The sequence below is a fragment of the Myotis daubentonii genome, chromosome 1 (assembly GCF_963259705.1).
Source record: "Myotis daubentonii chromosome 1, mMyoDau2.1, whole genome shotgun sequence".
Taxonomy (NCBI): Eukaryota; Metazoa; Chordata; class Mammalia; order Chiroptera; family Vespertilionidae; genus Myotis; species Myotis daubentonii.
In genome coordinates, this window is record NC_081840.1 from 147,367,021 (window position 1) to 147,386,313 (window position 19,293).

The 19,293-nt window shown below is 44.7% G+C and overlaps 1 protein-coding gene across 1 annotated transcript in view; it reads right to left on the reverse strand.

Annotated features, from left to right (window-relative positions):
- Positions 1 to 952: 952 nt before the first annotated feature.
- The window catches only part of LOC132214567 (bifunctional 3'-phosphoadenosine 5'-phosphosulfate synthase 1), a 121,704-nt gene continuing 103,363 nt past the window's right edge, over positions 953 to 19,293 (reverse strand). Inside the window, exon 12 of the mRNA XM_059661930.1 lies at positions 953 to 1,359. Coding sequence (XP_059517913.1) covers positions 1,221 to 1,359 — 139 coding nt within the window. The 3' untranslated portion in view covers positions 953 to 1,220. The remainder of the gene's footprint in view (positions 1,360 to 19,293) is intronic.

Below are 19,293 nucleotides of genomic sequence, written 5' to 3' on the forward strand. Positions count from 1 at the left end.
GTCTGGCTCCACCAATGCCTTCCAAATTTATATTCTTGTCTAGTCTATATCCATTTATGCGCAGCCCTTCTCCAGATTCCTGAACCCTTGCTGCGAAAAGACTATGGCAAAGAGCAAACTCGGTGTGTTGCTTCCCCTCCCCCCAAAAATGGACGAATTGGCATCCCGCTACTCCCTATATCATTCTCTATTACTGGAACCACCCTCTGAGGTGTTTTAAGAATATTGGGGAAACATGTTCAGTTTTTGGAAAGGCTAAGAATACATTATTTTCCCACCTACAAATTCACTATGAAATGCAATTATTAGATTCCAGTAATAAAAGATATCTGTATCTTCTCTCCTCCATCAGAAACTTCACAAAACAGAAAGCATATGTGTAAACAAAACTAAAAGTATCACACAAGTCCAGCCCATGTGACTTAGTGGTTGAGCATCGACCTATGAACCAGGAGGTCACAGAATTCAATTCTTGGTCTGGGCACATGCCCAGGTTGTGGGCTTGTTCCCCAGTGGAGGGAGTGCAAGAGGCAGCCAATTGATGATTCTCTCTCATCACTGATGCTTCTATTTCCCTCTCTCTTCCTCTCTGAAATAAATAAAAATAAAAATGAAAAGTATCACACAAATAAGTCAAAAGGTTTAATTTTATTGAATAAAGAAAGTTCATTCAGGTCTTACACATGTCATAGGAATACTTTAGATTATAACAGATTATAAATCAATAGCTGATTAGAAGGAAGGAATAAAGAAAGCAGTTTATATTTTCAATGTAGAAAAAAAATCTAATTGCTACAGATGTCTTGTAAAGTTCCCAAAAGTTCTAGCCACGTTTATTGTTTAGTGGATTTTTTTTTTCCTTTTTCAAGGAATGAAAATGAAATTCAATATGTATATTATTGGTTACAATTAGTATAACAGCTTGAAAAAAATCATGAGACAGAAGCATAAATATAATATAAAAGGACAAGATTTTAAAATTGTATTATAGGAATATTAACTATAATAAGTGGAAAAGATACATTAAAATCAGCACTGTATTACACTAGTTCAAAACAGAGCTCATAAGGCAGACCAAAACAGATGCAAGTTAAGGACAATGGTCTGTTTTTAGGAAGGGTGTCCAGACAGACACCACCACAAAGAAATGCCAACACTAACTATGCGGTCCCCTCTGGTTACTCGGTGAAGTGTCAAAGCTGGAGGGACTGGTGAGCAGCTCACGCTTTCTCCAGGGATTTGTAGTATTCCACCAGCACAGCCCACGCCTTGGGAGCCATGAAACCCTCAGGAGGCTTCTGGCCGTCTCGAGCAAGTTTGCGCATTCGTGTTCCCGAAATAAATTCAAAGTCTTCGTGGCTGAAAGAAAATTATGTCACACCTTAAAAAACTTAGTTATAGGAAAATATTAAGAAGCATTTGTCCCTTCTGTTCACAGTAGACAAACTTACGGGGGGGGGGGGGGGGAAGGATAACATGACTTGTGAATATCAAGCTGATTTCAAAGTTACCACTGAGTAAAAATACCACATTATTGAAAATCATCCAATTTCAGAACTGGCAAACCTATTTTAATTGACATTTTTACTGAGATCATTGTAGATTCACATGCAATTATAAGAACTAATACAGCAAGATCCCATGTATCCGTTTAGCCAGTTTCCCCAGATGGTAACATCTTACAAAACTACAGCATAACATCACAATCAGGGTATCAGCACAGAAACAATCTACCATCCTACTCAAATCTCCCTAGTGTTATCCGTGCTCATTTCCCAGGGCGTGTATTTAGTTCTGTGCGATGTCATCACACGTGCAGGTTCATTTAGGCACCACAGTTAAGGTACAGGACAGTTCCCAAACCAGAATAATCCCTCAGGTTGCCCTTTGATAGCCATACCCATCTCACCCTCTGCTCCCCAGGCCCTGGCAACTACTAGTTTAGAACTAGGAACTTAAAAAAGAGAAATATAATTTAGCTAGTACAGATTAAAAACTTTTAGGAAGGTTGAATCTGAAAGGCTAAATGCATATTGGAACATTAAGAGAAAAACTGGAATTTCATAATGGCAATGAGAGTAGGTAGCAATAATTGCTATTATTCCACTGATAAGCTACTATACCTACAAAACGCACCAAAGCCCTTACACCATTAAGCATGTGGCACCTACAGCTATTACACATATCGTCTACTGGTAATTTCATCATCTTCCCTCAAACAACGGAACCAACTAGAAAGCAGACCAGGACCCAGCATGAGTTCTGGGTCACTCAAGTCACCAAATCACAGACCACATGTTCTCCCTATTAGAAGCTGTATGTTCCCTCCCCGCTTCATTATCTGTGGAGTTAACCTGAGGATCCAGTGACATCATAAACTGCCAAGTGGCCCTTCCTTCTAGTCGATGCTAAGTATCCTATCCAATAAAAGAGAAAAATGGTAATTGGCGTACGACGATACCCTTTTCATTGGCTAATCAGGGCTATATGCAAATTAACTGCCAACTATGATTGGCAGTTAACTGCCAACTATGATTGGCAGTTAACTGCCAACAAGATGGCGGCTAATTTGCATATGTAGGCACAATGCAGGGAGGCGAAGGGGAAAGCAGGAAGAAGCCCCCTGCCACTGACAGTGATCAGAAACCCAGGGGGGAGCTAAGAGCTGGGGGGCAGGGCAAAGGCGGCCCTGGGGCCGCCTTTGCCCTGCCCCCTAGCCATGATCGGAGAATCAGGCGCCTTTGCCGCCCTGGCCAGTGATAGCAGGAAGTAGGGGTGGAGCCAGCGATGGGAGCTGGGCACGGTCGAAGCTGGCAGTCCCGGGAGCTAGGGGTCCCTTGCCTGGGCCTAAAGCGGAGCCCGCGATCGCGGGGCCGTTGCAGCTGCGGGTCCCGGCTGCCCGGGCCGGACGCCTAGGCCAGAGGCGTTAGGCCTGGGCAGGGGCGGAGCCTGCAACCGCGGGGAGCTGGGGGTCCCCTGCCCAGGCCTGACACCTCTGCCGGAGGCCTCAGGCCTGGTCAAGGGGCCGATCCGGTGATCGGAGGGTGATGAGGGTCAACTCCTCTGGCCAAGGCATCAGGCCTGGGCGGGGGGCTGAGCCGGGGATTGGGGGGATATGATGGTCCCCTTGCCCAGGCCTGAAGCCTGGGTCAGAGGCGTCAGGCTTGGGCGGGGGGTGGAGCAAGCCATCAGAGGGAGATGGGGGTCCCCTGCCCAGGCATGATTCCTGGGCCAGAGGCCTCAGGCCTGGACGGGGGCCAGAGCCAGTGATCGGGGGGAGATGGGGTTCCCCTGTCCAAGCCTGACACCTCTGGTGAGGCATCAGGCCTGGGCAAGGGGCCGATCCTGCGATTGGAGGGTGATGGGGGTCAATGCCTGAGGGCTCCCAGTATGTGAGAGGGAGCAGGCTGGGCTGAGGGACACTCCCCCCCCCACACACACACACACCCAGTGCACGAATTTCGTGCACCGGGCCCCTAGTGTTTTAATAATCACATTTCCAGGAATCAATGAAGGAAATAGCCAGAGATGCAGACAAATATTATGCAGAAAGATACCTATTATGAAAATTGTTTTATGATAGTCAAATATTATAAATAACCTAAAAGTTGACAGTTCTAAATAAATGATGGTATAGCCCTGAGGAGAATTATGTAGTTATTAAAGTACAGCTAAGGGGGGGGGGGATTTTCATGATGTAATTAATACGTGAAATAATCAGGACAGAAAACTTTATACACAATACCACTGCAATTTTGTTAAAATACAAGGGTGGGGGGAGGAAGGCTATGAAGAAATACCCTGAAGCGTTAATAGGCTATTTCTACAAAGTGGTATCACAAGTGCTTTTACTTTTGTTCAATATGTGTTCTGCAATTTTCTACAATAATGATTTTTATCAATTTTCAAATAAAGTATCAAAAACAATTATGAGTAAAAGCTTATTTTAAAAATCTCTATCCAAAGTGATGTATAATACTTCAAATTCCTTCCATGAAGCTGAAACCTCCATCATTTGGAATGCCACCCCAGTGAGAGCAGGTGAACAGGATGCAGCTGTTCTGGCCCCACAGCAGTGACACTGCTACCAAGCAGAAGGCACTACCTCTTTCATTCAGACATGCGACACCTTCTCCTAGTCGCCCTGTCTGCTCTTCCTATTCCCTGCACTACCAGGGAGGCAAAAAGACGGACAGGTGCTCAGTATTCCAACAGCCCTCATCTTCTCAGGTAAAATATCTTTTAAATGTCTACACAAATCTTCAAAGATGATGATGAGAAGGAAAGGGTAATGGATAATGCCTCAAAGTAGGCTGGATTCAAATAGTTTAAATCTAGAAGGTATCTCCCACTTCTGTCATCTATTCAATTTGCAGAAAAGTCAGAGCTACGTACTATACTGGCCCGTGCAGATGAAATGGTGACCACAGTTGATACATGAAGTAAGCAACCATTTCCCTCTCTTTTTTTAAATTGATTTTTAGAAAGAGTGGAATGGAGAGGGAGAGAGAAAGAAACATAGAGGTAAGAGAGAAACATCAATCGGTTGCCTCCCGCATTGTCCGGGATCAAACTTGCAACCTGGGTATATGCCCTAACTTGGAACTGAACCCAAGACCCTTTGGTGCACCGGATGGTGCTCAACCAACTGAGCCACACCAGCCAGGGAGTGATCATCTTCCTCTTCCATGAATGAGTACAACTTAAGGTGAGAAAAAAGAAATGTACTGCATGTGAGCTAGGCCTAGAAGCAAGATTACGAGAGATTTTTTTTTTAATCAGAAAAGGTTGGGGTTTGAAACATAATTTGTAAATTGTCAACACTGAAATGAAGACTGAATTTGAGAAAACAGATAAGCTCAGCAAAAGAGAAAGTATTTGTCAAAGGAATAGGAAGAAAACCAAGTTGATTATAAGAAAGTCATGGAAGAAGGGACATTTTAAAAGTTTAAGGCTGCAGAGGGGCTAAGGAAGATGGCCATGAAGGAAGGGGAAAAAAAAAACAAAAAAAAAACACTGGCTTTACAAACCAGAATTTAAATTTTCTTTAATGTAAGAGTTTTAGTGGATGATGAAGAAAACAGATGGAATGGTAAAATGACAGAGACGCAGAGGAGAAAAGATGTGATCTTTTTTCTTTTTTTTCCAAAAAAAGAGTAAGTACACAGGAAGAACAAAATAAATGGCAAGAATGAAGTTCAGAGCTAATTTTAGAAGCAGGATGAAAACCAGGAGGGAGGAAACAGGAAGATGGAGAAGGTCTGAAATAAAGAACACAGGGAAAGGAGCTTTGACAAGAAGGAGGGTCAAGAATGAAGAAAAGAATAGTGATGATTTGAAGTTAGAAGAAGGTGAGGCGGTTACTGTTTCCACAAAGACATAAGGTTGACTTCTGAGAGTAACCAGAAGCTGTATGGGAATAAACTGGCAATAGAATCCATCAACTCAGTCAACTGATCTCCACCTCATCTTCAGGTTACACCTGAGAGGATCGAATCTGGGCCTAGGCATGAGGTCAAGGGAGTTGGGGGCCAGATATCTTCCCAATTGTATCTCAACATCTTCGCTCCAGCCTAATGTAAACTTAGTTTAGCTGATAACCATTTGACAAAATCTCGGACTAAATGTTTCAGTTCCTTAGAAGGTTCCCTTACCAGCTCCCTAACTAAACTTCATTGAGGAAAATAATAACCCTAGAGCTTTCTGGCCAGGTAAATTTAAAATTCTGACTTTGAAAAAGAAAACCTGTGTCACATGCATGAAGCGCTCTTTGGTTGTTGATGGCAATGAGAAAGATACAAGAGCGCAGCAGCTGCCGGATGATTCTGTCCTGCCTTTTTGATTAAAGGAAAAAAGGCCAGACCAATTAAAGTCTTTTCTTTCCCCAGAATGCCAAGCTGTCTGAAATCCAGAAGTTTGCTTGCATTCCTTCTGAAATTGCATTTTAAAACCAAGGTCCCTGGGTACCTCTTTTCCTGACGCTATTTCACACTCCATCTGCCCCGCATGCCACAGGCATTTCTTCATCACATGGAACTGGAGTTCCTGCTTCCACATGGTGGTGGTTGCACTCCACCCTGGCTACGAAAAACACATTTATTTCCCTCTGCCTCATAACTGTACTTCTATCTGTCACATACGGATTCTGTTTGTCATCAAAAGTCCGATGCAAGGCCTGGACACAAGAGTCATTGTCTGTAATCAAATCACAGTGTTTACAATTATATATTTAAATGAACATTATTTTACAGAAATAATTAAATCAAGCAGAAACTTAGGCATTCCAGGAATGATCTAAAATTAGCTCTGACCTTCACCTGTGAGTAATCAGGAATCTGCCAAAGCAGAGAAGGCTACTGAATAAAAGACGTAAGGCTTTGACTACAAAGCAACTCTAATTAGGCTATCTAATTTTACTAGTTACCAATCTCCCATGGAACCTGGAAAAAGAAACACAAGTATGTTTTGGTTTTTTCTTCTCAAAACCACTTGGTCATAGATTCTTATAATCCACAGCTGACAGACTCCTGCTCTTAAAAAAGGGGAGTGCATTTAAACAGCGGGAAGGGGGAAAACCAGACCAAGGAGACTACGTGGGACCCTGTGGGACCAGCATCTTCTCCCACATGGGACACACTAACCGCATGTGGCCAGCATCTTGATGAACTCTGGCGTACAGTAACTGTTGGAGATTTTACATCTTTACAACCATCTGCTGTCTTTCTGTCCACATATGTGGCCATCAGAGCCACTAGCACAAGCTTATTTACATGGGCAAGGGCTGGGGACAGTAGATAGCTCTTCAAGTGTACCTTCTGACTGTTCATATTCCATTAGGCCAGCTTTTATAAAAATGCTAACTAGACGGTTAAGTGATCAGAGAAGTAAAGAAGAATATCTTTTCTAATATACTAAAATTAATGATGGCCACTTATAAGTGAATCTAATAAACTACTTGGGGTCTATTTAACTTTTCATCCAGCTTGAATGATGTTTACATATAATATAGTACATACACATCAACGACTAAGAATTCTTAAGAATGAGGTAAAAAAATCATCTTTTCACAACCAGATAAATAGCTATTTGTCTTTCTAAAAACTAAAAAGCACTGGTTGACATCATACATGACACATTTCAAAACTTTTATTTCCAAACCAAGACCAATTGAAATATGCAAAACATTTAATTACTAGAACTTAATGAACCCAATTCTTAATTCATCATGTTTTCCTTCCACTATCTCCGTCTTATAAATAAAAGTTAGAGAACTGCTTCTATCAGACAATCAGTCAAATATCAAATTGCCAGGGTTTCCTGAAGTCACTGCAGTCAACTCAATTTTCTTTACCGTAAACAGGTCACAAATCTGTAATCTACCAACAGTGTAGAAGAGCAGGATTTTTTGGTGGCTTTTCATTTCCTTTACTGAGGTATAATTAGCATATCACATTGTATTAATGTCAGGTGAACAACATAATGGTTGGATATGTGTATTGGGAAATTATCACCATTATAAGCCTAATTAAAATCCATGGTCATGCACAGTTTCCAAAAACAAACATTCTGTCTTGTGATGAGAAGTTTTAAGATCTACTTGCTTAGCAACTTTCAAATATGCAATACAGTGTTATTAGGTCTAGTCACCATGCCGGACATTACATCCTCATGACTTATTTATTTTACAACTAGAAGTTTGTAGCTTTTGACTAACCTCATCCATTCCCTCCCACCTCTTGTAACCATCCATCTGTTCTCTGTATCTCGCAGCTTGAGAACAGGGGTTTTTAACTGAGTGCCAATGAACAGGTTTCAAAAGGATCCATAAATACCCTGCTGGGAAAAATTCTGGGTTTCTGTGCTCTCTCAATTAGAAAAAGGTACATCAGTTTTCATCTGCTTCTGAAAAAAGCCTCCAATTACTCAAGAATGACTCAATTTTCAGGAAACTAATCCTAGAAACTCTCAGATGCCCATCACCACATAAAGCTGCCTGGGCTGAGGCATCTGGCTGAGCTCCCCTCAGCAGGCCGCCCGGGGTTGTTCTGAGCAGACCGCTGACATGCTTGGACGTTGCTCCCTGTACAAGGCCTCCAACTAAGGCAGGAAGTTATACAGACAGAAATGATACATTTTCAAAGCGATTTTAAAAAGTAGTAGTCCAAAGAGCTAAATTATTTACAAGTTAACCATAAAAATTAAGTGAACCCAAGTACTGAATTCCAGGTAACAAGGACACTGGTCTAACTATATTAAACAATTTCCTTTCTATTTGTCACAGGGCTTCTTAAATGTTTTTGTCAGCTGCTTTCTACTATTGTGGCATATGTGACTATCTTCATTTAATTAGAAACCAGGATTTCTAGTACTCTGAAAACACAAAGATCAGCTCCAAATATCAAAGTAAGAAGAAGTCTCTGAGGGAAAAAAGAAATGCTTCATTTTCACTTGTCAATCTACACTAATAAAAGACAAAGATGTTAATTGACCGTAACTTCGCTATGCCCAAGCCACGCCCACCAGTCAATCAGAGCGACTATATGCAAATTAACCCAACCAAGATGGCGACCGGCAGCCACGGAGCTGGAGCAAGCAGGAGGCTTGGCTGCCCCGGCGATGGAGGAAGCCAAGCTTCCCGACTGCTCTGGGCGGCTCTAGCCTCCGCTGAAAGCAACAAAGTTTCAATTATAGAAGATAATTAAATCCTGCTTCCAGCCAGCCTCCACTGGGAGCTTGGGTAGTTGGGGGCTGTGGCCAGCCTGCAAACAGCCATCAGCCCCTCACCCAGGCTGGCTAGGCACCTCAGCAAGGACCCCTACCCTGAAGGGGCTGTGGCCAGCCTGCAAACAGCCATCAGGCCCTCACCCAGGCTGGCCAGGCCCCCCAGGGGGGACCCCCACCCTGAAGAGGCTGTGGCCAACCTGCAAACAGCCATCAGGCCCTCACCTAGGATCGCCACACCCTAATGGGGTGAGGATTCCCACTGGGGGCCTTGCCCAGCCTGCAAACAGCCATCAGCCCCTCACGTAGGATCGCCATACCCTCATGGGATGAGGGTCCCCACTGGGGGCCTTGGCCAGCCTGAAAATAGCCATCAGCCCCTCACCCAGGCTGGCCAGGCACCCCAGCAGGACCCCCCACCTTGAAGGGGGTGTGGCCAGCCTGAAAATGGCCCACAGCCCCTCACCCAGGCTGGCCAGGCACCCCAGCGGGACCCCCACCCTGATCCGGGACACCCTTCAAGGCAAACCAGCCAGCCCCCACCCACGCACCAGGCCTCTATCCTATATAATAAAAGGGTATATGCAAATTGACCCTAACAGCAGAGCGAATGGGAATCACTGGTCACTATGACACACACTGACCATCAGGGGGCAGACGCTCAATACAGGAGCTGCCCCCTGGTTGTCAGTGGGCTCCCACAGGGGGAGTCCTGCTCAGCCACAAGCCAGGCTGCCGGCTGCCAGTACAGTGGTGGTGGTGGGAGCCTCTACCACCTCCTCAGCAGCAATAAGGATGTCCAACTGCAGCTAGGCCTGTTCCTTGCTCCACTTGCAGTCTGGCAAGTGGACATCCCCCGAGGGCTCCCGGGCTGCCAGAGGGATGTCTGACTGCCAGTTTAGGCCCAATCCCCCAGGGAGCCTAAGCCAGCAAGTGGTCATTCCCTGAGGGGTCCCAGACTGCGAGAGGGCACAGGCCGGGCTGAGGGACCCTCCGGAGTGCACAAATTTTTGTGCACCGGGCTTCTAGTCCTTTATAATAACAGCCTAATATGCTAAGTGTCAGTCGTCTGGTTGGCCATTCAACCAATCAAAGCATAATATGTTAATGATATGCTAAGACTGCTCGACCTCTCGCTATGATGTGCACTGACAACCAGGGGGCTGACAGTCGACAGGTCCACCAGTTGCTATGACATGCACTGTCCTCCAGGGGGCAGATGCTCTGACCAGTAGGTTAGCTTGCTGCTGGGGTCCAGCCAGTTGGAACTGAGTCAGATGGGCCGGACATGCCCTGGAGTCCTCCCGCCGTCTCTCAACACAGGAGCTGCCCCCTGGTGGTTACTGTACTCCACAAGGGGGAGCATCACTCAGCCAGAAGACAGGCTCATGGCTGGCAAGTGCACTGGCAGTCAGACACCACCCTGAGGGCTCCCAGACTGCAAGAGGGCGCAGGCCGAGCTGAGGGACCTTCCCGCCCCTCACCCCGAGTGCACAAATTTCATGCACTGGGCCTCTAGTAATGAAATACTTAAGAAGAGCATAAGGGCCTTAGCCGGTTTGGCTCAGTATCGGCCTTCGGACTGAAGGGTCCCAGGTTCTATTCCAGTCAAGGGCATATGCCCAGGTTGCAGGCTCCATCCCCAGTGGGGTGCATGCAAGAGGTAGTCAATCAGTGATTCTCTCTCATCATTGATGTTTCTATCTCTCTCATCCTCGCCCTTCCTCTCTGAAATCAATAAAACTATTTTTTTAAAAAAGGGGGGGGGAAGCATAAGATACCCAAATATGCCAATATTGTTACAAACCACTGGTTCTCCACAGAAGTGATTTTGCTACCTTATCTCCTCCTCCCCAGGGCCAACATTTTACAATAGGACAGGTGCCCACAACAATGAATTATGTGGCTCCAAATGTCAACAGGGCTGAGTTGAGAAAGCCTGCTAACTGGCATAACAGAAGGGGAAAATTCAATTCATGAAATGTATAATTTGTGGCTATTTCCTCCTGGGCCTCTTTACCAGGTCAGTGACTGGATACAGCACAGCTCTACACCCAGAGGAGATCACAGCCTGATCTCAATAAGTGGTGCAGCATTTGAAGGTACAGGTATAGAAAAATGATACCCCATGTTTGTAATGGGAGAGGGTGGGAAGACATGGGACTATGTGGGACAGGCAGATGCCACCATCCCTCAGTGATACCTAAGGACATGAGCAGAAGTCTTTCCTGCCAGTCTCATTCTGGAGCACAAAGGGGGCCTACACAGTGTAATCATTCATCCCTATCATCACTCACTGCACACACCCCATCAGGACTTGTGGCACAGTGCAGTACCAGAACTGACAATAAGGAGCCTTGAGATGTGCACAGAGAACTTCTAATAGCATGGAAAGATGCTCATGAAAAGTAAATAATAAAAAGCAAGAACAAAGTTCTACTATATTATACACTCAATTATGCTCAGCTATGTTAAATGAATTGCACAGATAACTATAAGCAAAGCACATAAAATAATGGGTGGTGACATGAGTTCTTATTTTTCTCCTTTTAAATACTTTCATAATTTTATTAAAAACTTATTTATTGGTTGACCACTGGGGGAACTCATTCCATTCATCCTTTATTCACCTGAGAATTTATCAAAACAGGGTATCCCACTCACCATGAAGGAGGAACTGCCTAGGAACATCACGGAGACCTATTTCCCTTTCACCAGCTGGAGTATTAGGAATACCTTGCACTGCTCTGCTGGAGCCCCAGATCACTCTACTCTTAGCACTAAGGGAAACATTTTCCTGGGAACTGTCTCATTGCTGCTTCTATTTTCCCTCTAGTACTGATAGGTGTGTCTATTCATCCTCCCAGAGTAGTCAAACCTGGTCAGGGTTTTGAAATAAAGAGAGAAAGAGGAGACCTCTGACCTGCACTGATTCAAGGCTACCTTGGTCTTCCTGGAACTAAAACAATAAATCTTCCATCTACACCAGCTCAATAGAGTTCTAATCGGGGGCTTCTGCTGTTGGCTACTCCTCAGTGCATGTCCCTCTCCCCACAACCACCTTCTCTCTTATAAATGTTGTGACAGATGAAAAGCAGCACATGGGTAGTGCTGGGTTTTATAATGAAAAAACTATGGCCCTAGCTGGTTTGGCTCAGTAGATAGAGCATTGGCCTGCCGACCAAAGGGTCCTGGGTTTGATTCCGGTCAAGGGCACATGCCCGAGGTTGCGGGCTTGATCCCTAGTAGGGGGCATGCAGGAGGCAGCCAATCAATGGTTCTCTCTCATCATCCATGTTTCTATCTCTCTCTCTCTCCCTTCCTCTCTGAAATCAATAAAAAATATTTTTTAAAAAAGGAAAATACTATGAAATATCCTTAAGTATCATTCATTCCTAATGATAACCATCAGAGAAAAAAAGATTACCTTTATTTTATTTCTAGAAAACATAAGCTTCTCCCTTCTCTAGAATGTTCTCTAGAGTGATCTGTGAAGGGATAAAGACAAATAATGTATATTTCCATATTATATATTTTGCTGCTGATCAAAGGAAGTATTCCATAACAACTAGGGAGAAAATTATCAATATATTGGTTAATAAATGTCAATTAATGGAGCAAAATGAAAAAAAGTATTTTGTTTATGAACTGTTTGATAAAATGTGAAGTCAGAATCTTGCCATCAGAACACTTTCAGAATCGCAGTATTATTGTAGAAAGCATAACATGTACCTTGTATAAAATAATGATGTTGTCAGAAACACAATCACTACATTAATTCCATTGTACTTTTATACCTACCAATTCTTTCCATTAAAACCCCCTGCCTGTCACCTCTGTGCCGGGAGCCGGTCCATCCTTGCTGTTTCAAGGGACCTGGCATATATGGCATACGGTTCTTAATATGTTTGCTCACCTTCTTGGTGCTGTGTTTTAACCAAGGTCACCTCTCCGAGAAAGGTTGAATCCCCAGGTAGGGATTTTCCCCTGAAGTTAGGGAGGGAATAAAACCCCTCAACTAAGTGCCAGGCGGGTAATTAATCCCTTTAACTACGAACAATCATGCTTAAGCTACATAATCTTTACTCCCTGGAATGGAGATAAGAAACGCCCTAACCTTTGTAATAGAGATTGATGGGATTGAGTCAACTGGTATAAATACAGATGTAACAAGACAGAAAGAGACAGAACTCAGAACACAGAACCAGACAGAGAGACAGAACTTCAGACACAGAACTTAGAACAGAATCAAGAAGACAGAACCTACACGGAGCCTGGAGACAGAAGAACTTCGCTGGAGAGAGCATGCCGGAGGATCCTGGAGAGGGACTGGCCTCGGAGCCTAGAGAGAGAGCCTAGCGGGAGAACATGGCAAGGGATCCTGGACTGAACCTGACTACAGAGATTGGCAGGAGAACCTGACTGGAACCTGGACACTGAACCTGACTGGAGAGCCTGGACAGAACCTGGCTGGAGAACCTAGCGAGGGAACATGGCTACAGAACCTCGCTGGAGATCCGAAGCAGAACCTCTCTGGAGATCCGGGCTGGAGATCCTGGCTAGGCTGCTGATCAACTGAACGCTGTCTCCGTGACATTCCTTCTTCGCCGACTCCATCCACGCCTTTGGGAACCCCTGGACCTGCTGGGGTTGGACCCCGGCACCTCTGGAATTCCAGAGAACACTGAACTAAAATGTTTTGCTGTTGGTGGTGTTGCTTGTTTTGAAATCCAGGGGGAGAGGGGGCATGAGAGAAGATATTAGATTTATGTATTTAGGAAGATAAAAATCAACCTTCATTTAATACAGCAACTAGAGACCCGGCACATGAAATCCATGTGCGGGTATGGTCCCTAGGCCTGGCCTGCGATCAGGGCCATCTTCCCCGGCTGCCCGCAGCCAGCCAACGCTGGTTCCTCCTTCGCCATCGTATGATTGAAGCCTGACGGCTGTGGGAAGAGACCAAGAGGTCGGCCATTCCCACCCGCTCCACATGGTTGCCCTCTGTGTGGCACCCAACCCTGGTTCCCTGTTCGCCTTGGGTGATTGGAGCCTGGTGGCCGGGGAAAGGGACCAAGAGATGGTCAGTGCGCCTCATAGTGACTGGTCAAGAGGTCGTTCTGGTTGTTCCACCATTAAGGTCAATTTGTATATTACCCTTTTATTATATAGGATAGAGGCCTGGTGCACAGGTGGGGGCTGGCCGGCAGGGCCGGCCGGGGCGAGGGGCCGCAGTCGTTCTGGTCTCTGGTCATTCTGCCATTTTGCTCACTGGGCTTTTATTATATAGGATTGTACTTTAAGTCCTAATGCTGTGTCTCCTAAAGATGTTTTGAGTCAATCCATCTCTCCCAATTCCTGTCAAAATCTAATGGGAGCAAACCTAAGCTCCCATTAACTCCTGCCAGCACGAATACACACCTTGACACTGAGGATTTTAATATCACAGTTTTGTGACAAAATATCTGGTTCTTTTTTGCAATTTGGTCTCTGGCTCTGCTTGAGTGACTAAGCAGCTTTGCAGTTTGAACTCTTGACAAACTGCACTCCCTATACTGTTTAAACATTGCTTGTTTTACAGATTTGTTTTGTGAGCTCCGAGGAAAACTCAGGCAGTGGCCAGTGTCTTGTGACAACTCTGCTGACGTTATGATACTGACCCTTGGTCATATCTCGTGATTCCACCTGCTGATCCTAAATTAGCAAACACTGGAAAGCCCAGTTACCCTAACCACCCAGAAAATGTAGAGTGCATACTCATAGCTCTTTCCCTTAGCAATCAATCCCCTTAAAGGTCAGCCTCCTGTGGTTTTTGTCCTTAAATGCCCTGCCCTACCTCTCCCTCTTCAGAACGTGCTCTGTTTGTACTGGAAGCTGTGTCTCCCTGACTTGCAACCCGTGCTTTTGAGAATAAACCTCTTGATTTAAATTCCAGGGTCTTGGAAATGTGTTGACAACAATGACCTTCCCTCCCAACTTTTTCTTGCCTGGATTGCTAGGTTATTTTTTTGTGATTATGTGCCATGTAGATAGTTTCAAACTTATCTTTGTTCTTATAAACATTGCAAGCATAGCTATTTCTGCAATCAATTATTTGGCAATTCTATTGGGTGAAGTCTGTGCAGGTCTGTTCTGCTGACTGTAGTTTCCACTTTTTCTGGTGTTGGTGCTCTGTTTCCTTGTGTACGTTTTCATTTTGGCTGAAACTGTTCTGTCAACTTATGTAATTATTTATTGGAATAAGTTGAGTCCTAAAATAAAGGTGTAATGCCCCAGGAGGATTTTTTTTTTTTTTTTTGCTTTTACTGAATACTTTGAGGCACATCTAGTCAAGAACCACTGAAAACCACTTACTGTGTGAGATGAAGACTTTCTGGCTGTTTGCTGTTTTGTTTTGATGCCACCCAGGTAATATGTGCTTGGCCCACTGGAGCAGAGTTTGGGCTCCTGAATATAAAGCTCAGCACTCTGCTCACATTCTCCTTGGGGAGTGGACTGGGTTCACTTCAGGTTCCTCCTTACACTTAGGTGGGAAGGAGCCCAGCTCAATAGGATTGTCTCCTGCTGGACTGCGACCTAAGACAGGACCATGATAATCAATACTCAAGTTTGCTAGGTCCACCAGGATGAGAGCAACTTCAGTGCTCAGCTTACCTGGACTCTAGCCTTAAGAGTTTGGCCTTACAGTTCTTATAATCATCTTATCATTATTATCCTATCATCTTATCAATACTTTGATGAAAATGTTTTTTTTATCCAGAATTTTTAGTGAATTTCTTAGGAGAATCAATCTATGTAATCTAACCTAATTACCAAAAACCTGAACATCCTAATATCTAATGCATACTATTAACAACTCTATCTTTTAAAAACCAATCTATATATATAAAAGCCTAAGCGACCAAACGACCAGCCGCTATGATGCGCACTGACCACCAGGGGGCAGACGCTCAATGCAGGAGCTGCCCCCTGGTGGTCAGTGTGCTCCCACAGCCAACATCCCGCAGCCCCTCGCCCCATCAGCCAACCTCCAGCAGCTCTGATCAGCCCGGATGGGCAGCCAGGCCAAGGGACCCCACCCATACACGAATTCGTGCACCAGGCCTCTAGTACTATAATAATAATGTATGGTATCAGTCCAGTACTGAAAATACAGAGGGAACACTTTGTAAAGTAGATGTTTATCTAACTACTGCTTAGTACACCTTAATACAAAACAATATTGAATGTAAACTATAACTGAAAAAGAATATTAATAAAAATACATAAATAAATAAGTAAATAATCTATTCTAGTTCCTACCTTTCAAAGAACTGCCTTATCTGGTCCCTGTCTGTCTCATCCTCCTCCTTTCACTCTCTGTCCTACCCCACCTGGCCTTCTTTCTAGGGGCCCAGTGCATAAATTCATGCACCTTGAAAGGAACTGTGGGCTGCGAGACTGCAGTTGGGCACAGGGGCGGGTCTTGGCCCATCCTCTGTGTCCCCACCTGGCCCCTCCCACCACTGCCCCTGGTCCCCTGTCTGCCAGCAGCCCCTGCCACCACTCCTCTCACATGCTGATAGCACCGGCCCTGCTCTCACCTGCAGCCGGTGCTGCCGCTTGCACTTGCTGCCAGTGCCTGGCGCTGGTCCTGATCGCTTGGTGCCATGAGCGGGTGTGAGTGGTGGCTGCTGGCCCCGACTGCCCCTCAGGAGCAGGGGGCAGTGGAGAAGCCCTCAGGGGCGATCTGGGCCAGCAGCTGCCGCTCACACCCGTTGACAGCACCAAGCAATCAGGACCAGTGCCAGGCGCTGGCAACAGGTGCACGCGGGGGTGCCGGCTGCAGGTCAGAGCAGAGCCGGCGCCATCAGTGGGTGCGAGAGTTGGCTGCCAGCTCCGATAGCCCCTCATGAGCAGGGGGAGGTGGAGAAGTCCTGAGGAGCAATCAGGGCTAGCAGCCACTGCTCACACCTGCTGATCAGGGCCAGCATTGGGCACCAGCAGCAGGTGCAAGCGGCGGCTCTGGATCCAGCAGTGGGTGCGAGCGGGCCAGCACCAGCAGCAGGTGCAGGTGCCGGCAGCAGGTGCGAGCATCCGGCAGGATTGCGGCACATGGGAGCAAAGAATTTTCAATAACCACCAGAAGCTCACCCCGATGACAGCAACTGGCACCCTGCCTTGGTCTGGCACCCTCACTCACCTGCTCCACCATCCTGCCGTGGCCGATGCCCGCCATGTTCTGCACGTGCCCCCTGGTGGTCAGCGCATGTCAGAGAGACCAGTTGTTTGGTTGTTCAGTTGTTCGGTTGTTTTGCTGTTCAGTCTATTTGCATATTAGGGTTTTATATATATAGATGCCTACTATCTTTTGGAGCCCATCCCAAATGTCACTTGCTCCAGGAAACCATCCCTGATAACTGAGGTGGTCAGACAAGTGCTAGCAGAGCTTCCTGTAATCTTCTGCATTTATGACCCTTAATTAACTGTTGTTACTGATTTACCATCTGTCATCTTCTCTAGAATATAAGTCCATGAGGGCAACAACAATATCTACCTATTTCCATTTATTGTGCCTATACCTAGCAATTGCATGTATGTAGTACAAATTCAATAAATAATCTATGAATGAATAAAGCATAGTAAAGCTAGAAAGTTTTGTCCTAATTTCAATATCTGCCGTTGACTTTAAAATAAGACTATTATATACAAATATAATATATAACTTTATTTTCAAAGATATACATACTAGTACATCCCTAATTATGATTCAAATGTATAGTCAAACAAAGAAGAAACTACAATAGATTGGAAATTAGATCCTATCTATTAACAGTCATGCTACTAGTATAACACCCCTTGAATCTACAAACACAGGATGATGCTCAGTAAATTCATGCAATTATAGTAAAAACTTCTAAAAGTTTTCAGAAGAAATATCAAAATTAATGAAAGCAAAGTATTTTATGAGTTAATGGAAAAGAAAGTTCCTTGGTACTCTGACAAAAATTCTTGTCTATTAAAAAGACTATATGGCAAGAAAGGGAAAGAAAAGAATTCACACAAGCAGTATTTCAGTGGTCAACGTGACAAGACTTGTATGTGAAGAGTGAGGTGAAAGAATAATGGACTTAAAGATTCTATATAATGGGAAGAACAAATAACTAAGAAATTTAGGATTTGAAAATAGGTGGAGGGAAAGGGAATGTTGTTTCTGGGTATTTTAAGTAATATCAAGAAATTTAAGCAGAAATGCCCATTAGTGGGGTAGACAGAATTTTACGATGGCCCTCATGACCTTCACCCCATGGCAGTGGTCGGCAAACCGTGGCTCGCGAGCCACATGCAGCTCTTTGGCCCATTTAGTGTGGCTCTTCCACAAAATACCATGTGCGGGCGCACACGTACAGTGCGATTGAAACTTCGTGGCCCATGCTCAGAAGTCGGTTTTCGGCCTGGGCGAGTCTATTTTGAAGAAGTGGCATTAGAAGAAGTCGGGGGTGCACATATAGAGAGGATGAACAAAAGGAGATAGACGAAACAAGTATACAAGTATGGATGGAAGAGTTGGAAGGGGTTGACCTCAGCGAACGTACCTCAGTCAGACGTTTTTAGCAAAGGCCAGCTTAGGAGTACCCTAATTGAGGTAATAACAATGTACCTACCTATATAGTTTAAGTTTAAAAAATGTGGCTCTAAAAATAAATTTCAATCGTTGTACTGTTGATATTTGGCTCTGTTGACTAATGAGTTTGCCGACCACTGCCCTATGGCATTACTACCATGATATGTCATCATGTGCCACAAGGATCTTGCAGACACAATTAGTTACTAAAGTACTGACCTAAAATAGTGAAATTATCTGAGTTGGTCTATCCTAATTATCCAAGCCCTTTAAAAGTGAAGGTTTTCTTGGCTGATGGCAGAAGGGAAGTCAAGGAGAGCTGAAACATGAGACATATTTGCCATGATGGAGGCTCGAGGCTGAGATGGAAGGGCCCACAGGGAAGGGCCTCAAAGTGGCTTCTAGGAGCAGAGAGCAATCCTCAGCCAACAGTCAGTAAGAAGACAGGGACCTAAGTCCTAAAACCGTAAGAAGCTGAATTCTGCGAACAAGGGTCATCTGGAAAGTGGATTCTTTTTAGGACCTTCAGAGAAGAGCCCAGCCTGGCCAGAATCTAGTCTAGCCCACCCAGACCTCTGACCTAAAGAACTGAGAGTTAATAAATGAATACTGTTTTAAAGCCACTACGTTTGTGATAATGTGTGGCCAGCAACAGAAAGCTAACGCAGCAACTTGGAAACAGTGATATGTATATACCTTTAAGAGTTACCGCAAAGAAACTGCTAGAATAGATGAGCTTTCCTGTGGAAAGTATACAAAAGAAGGGACAAATATATGAAAAGGCCTTGAAGGATACCTACAATTAGAATGTGTGGTTTTTTTTTAATTAGTATTTATTGATGGAAGTATTACATATGCCCCCTTATTTCTCTCATTGACTTCCTTCTATCCCACCCCCAACCCCCACCCAGAATGTGTATTTTTTTAATGACATTAATACTTATATGATTTTGAGTATACTCCAGTAT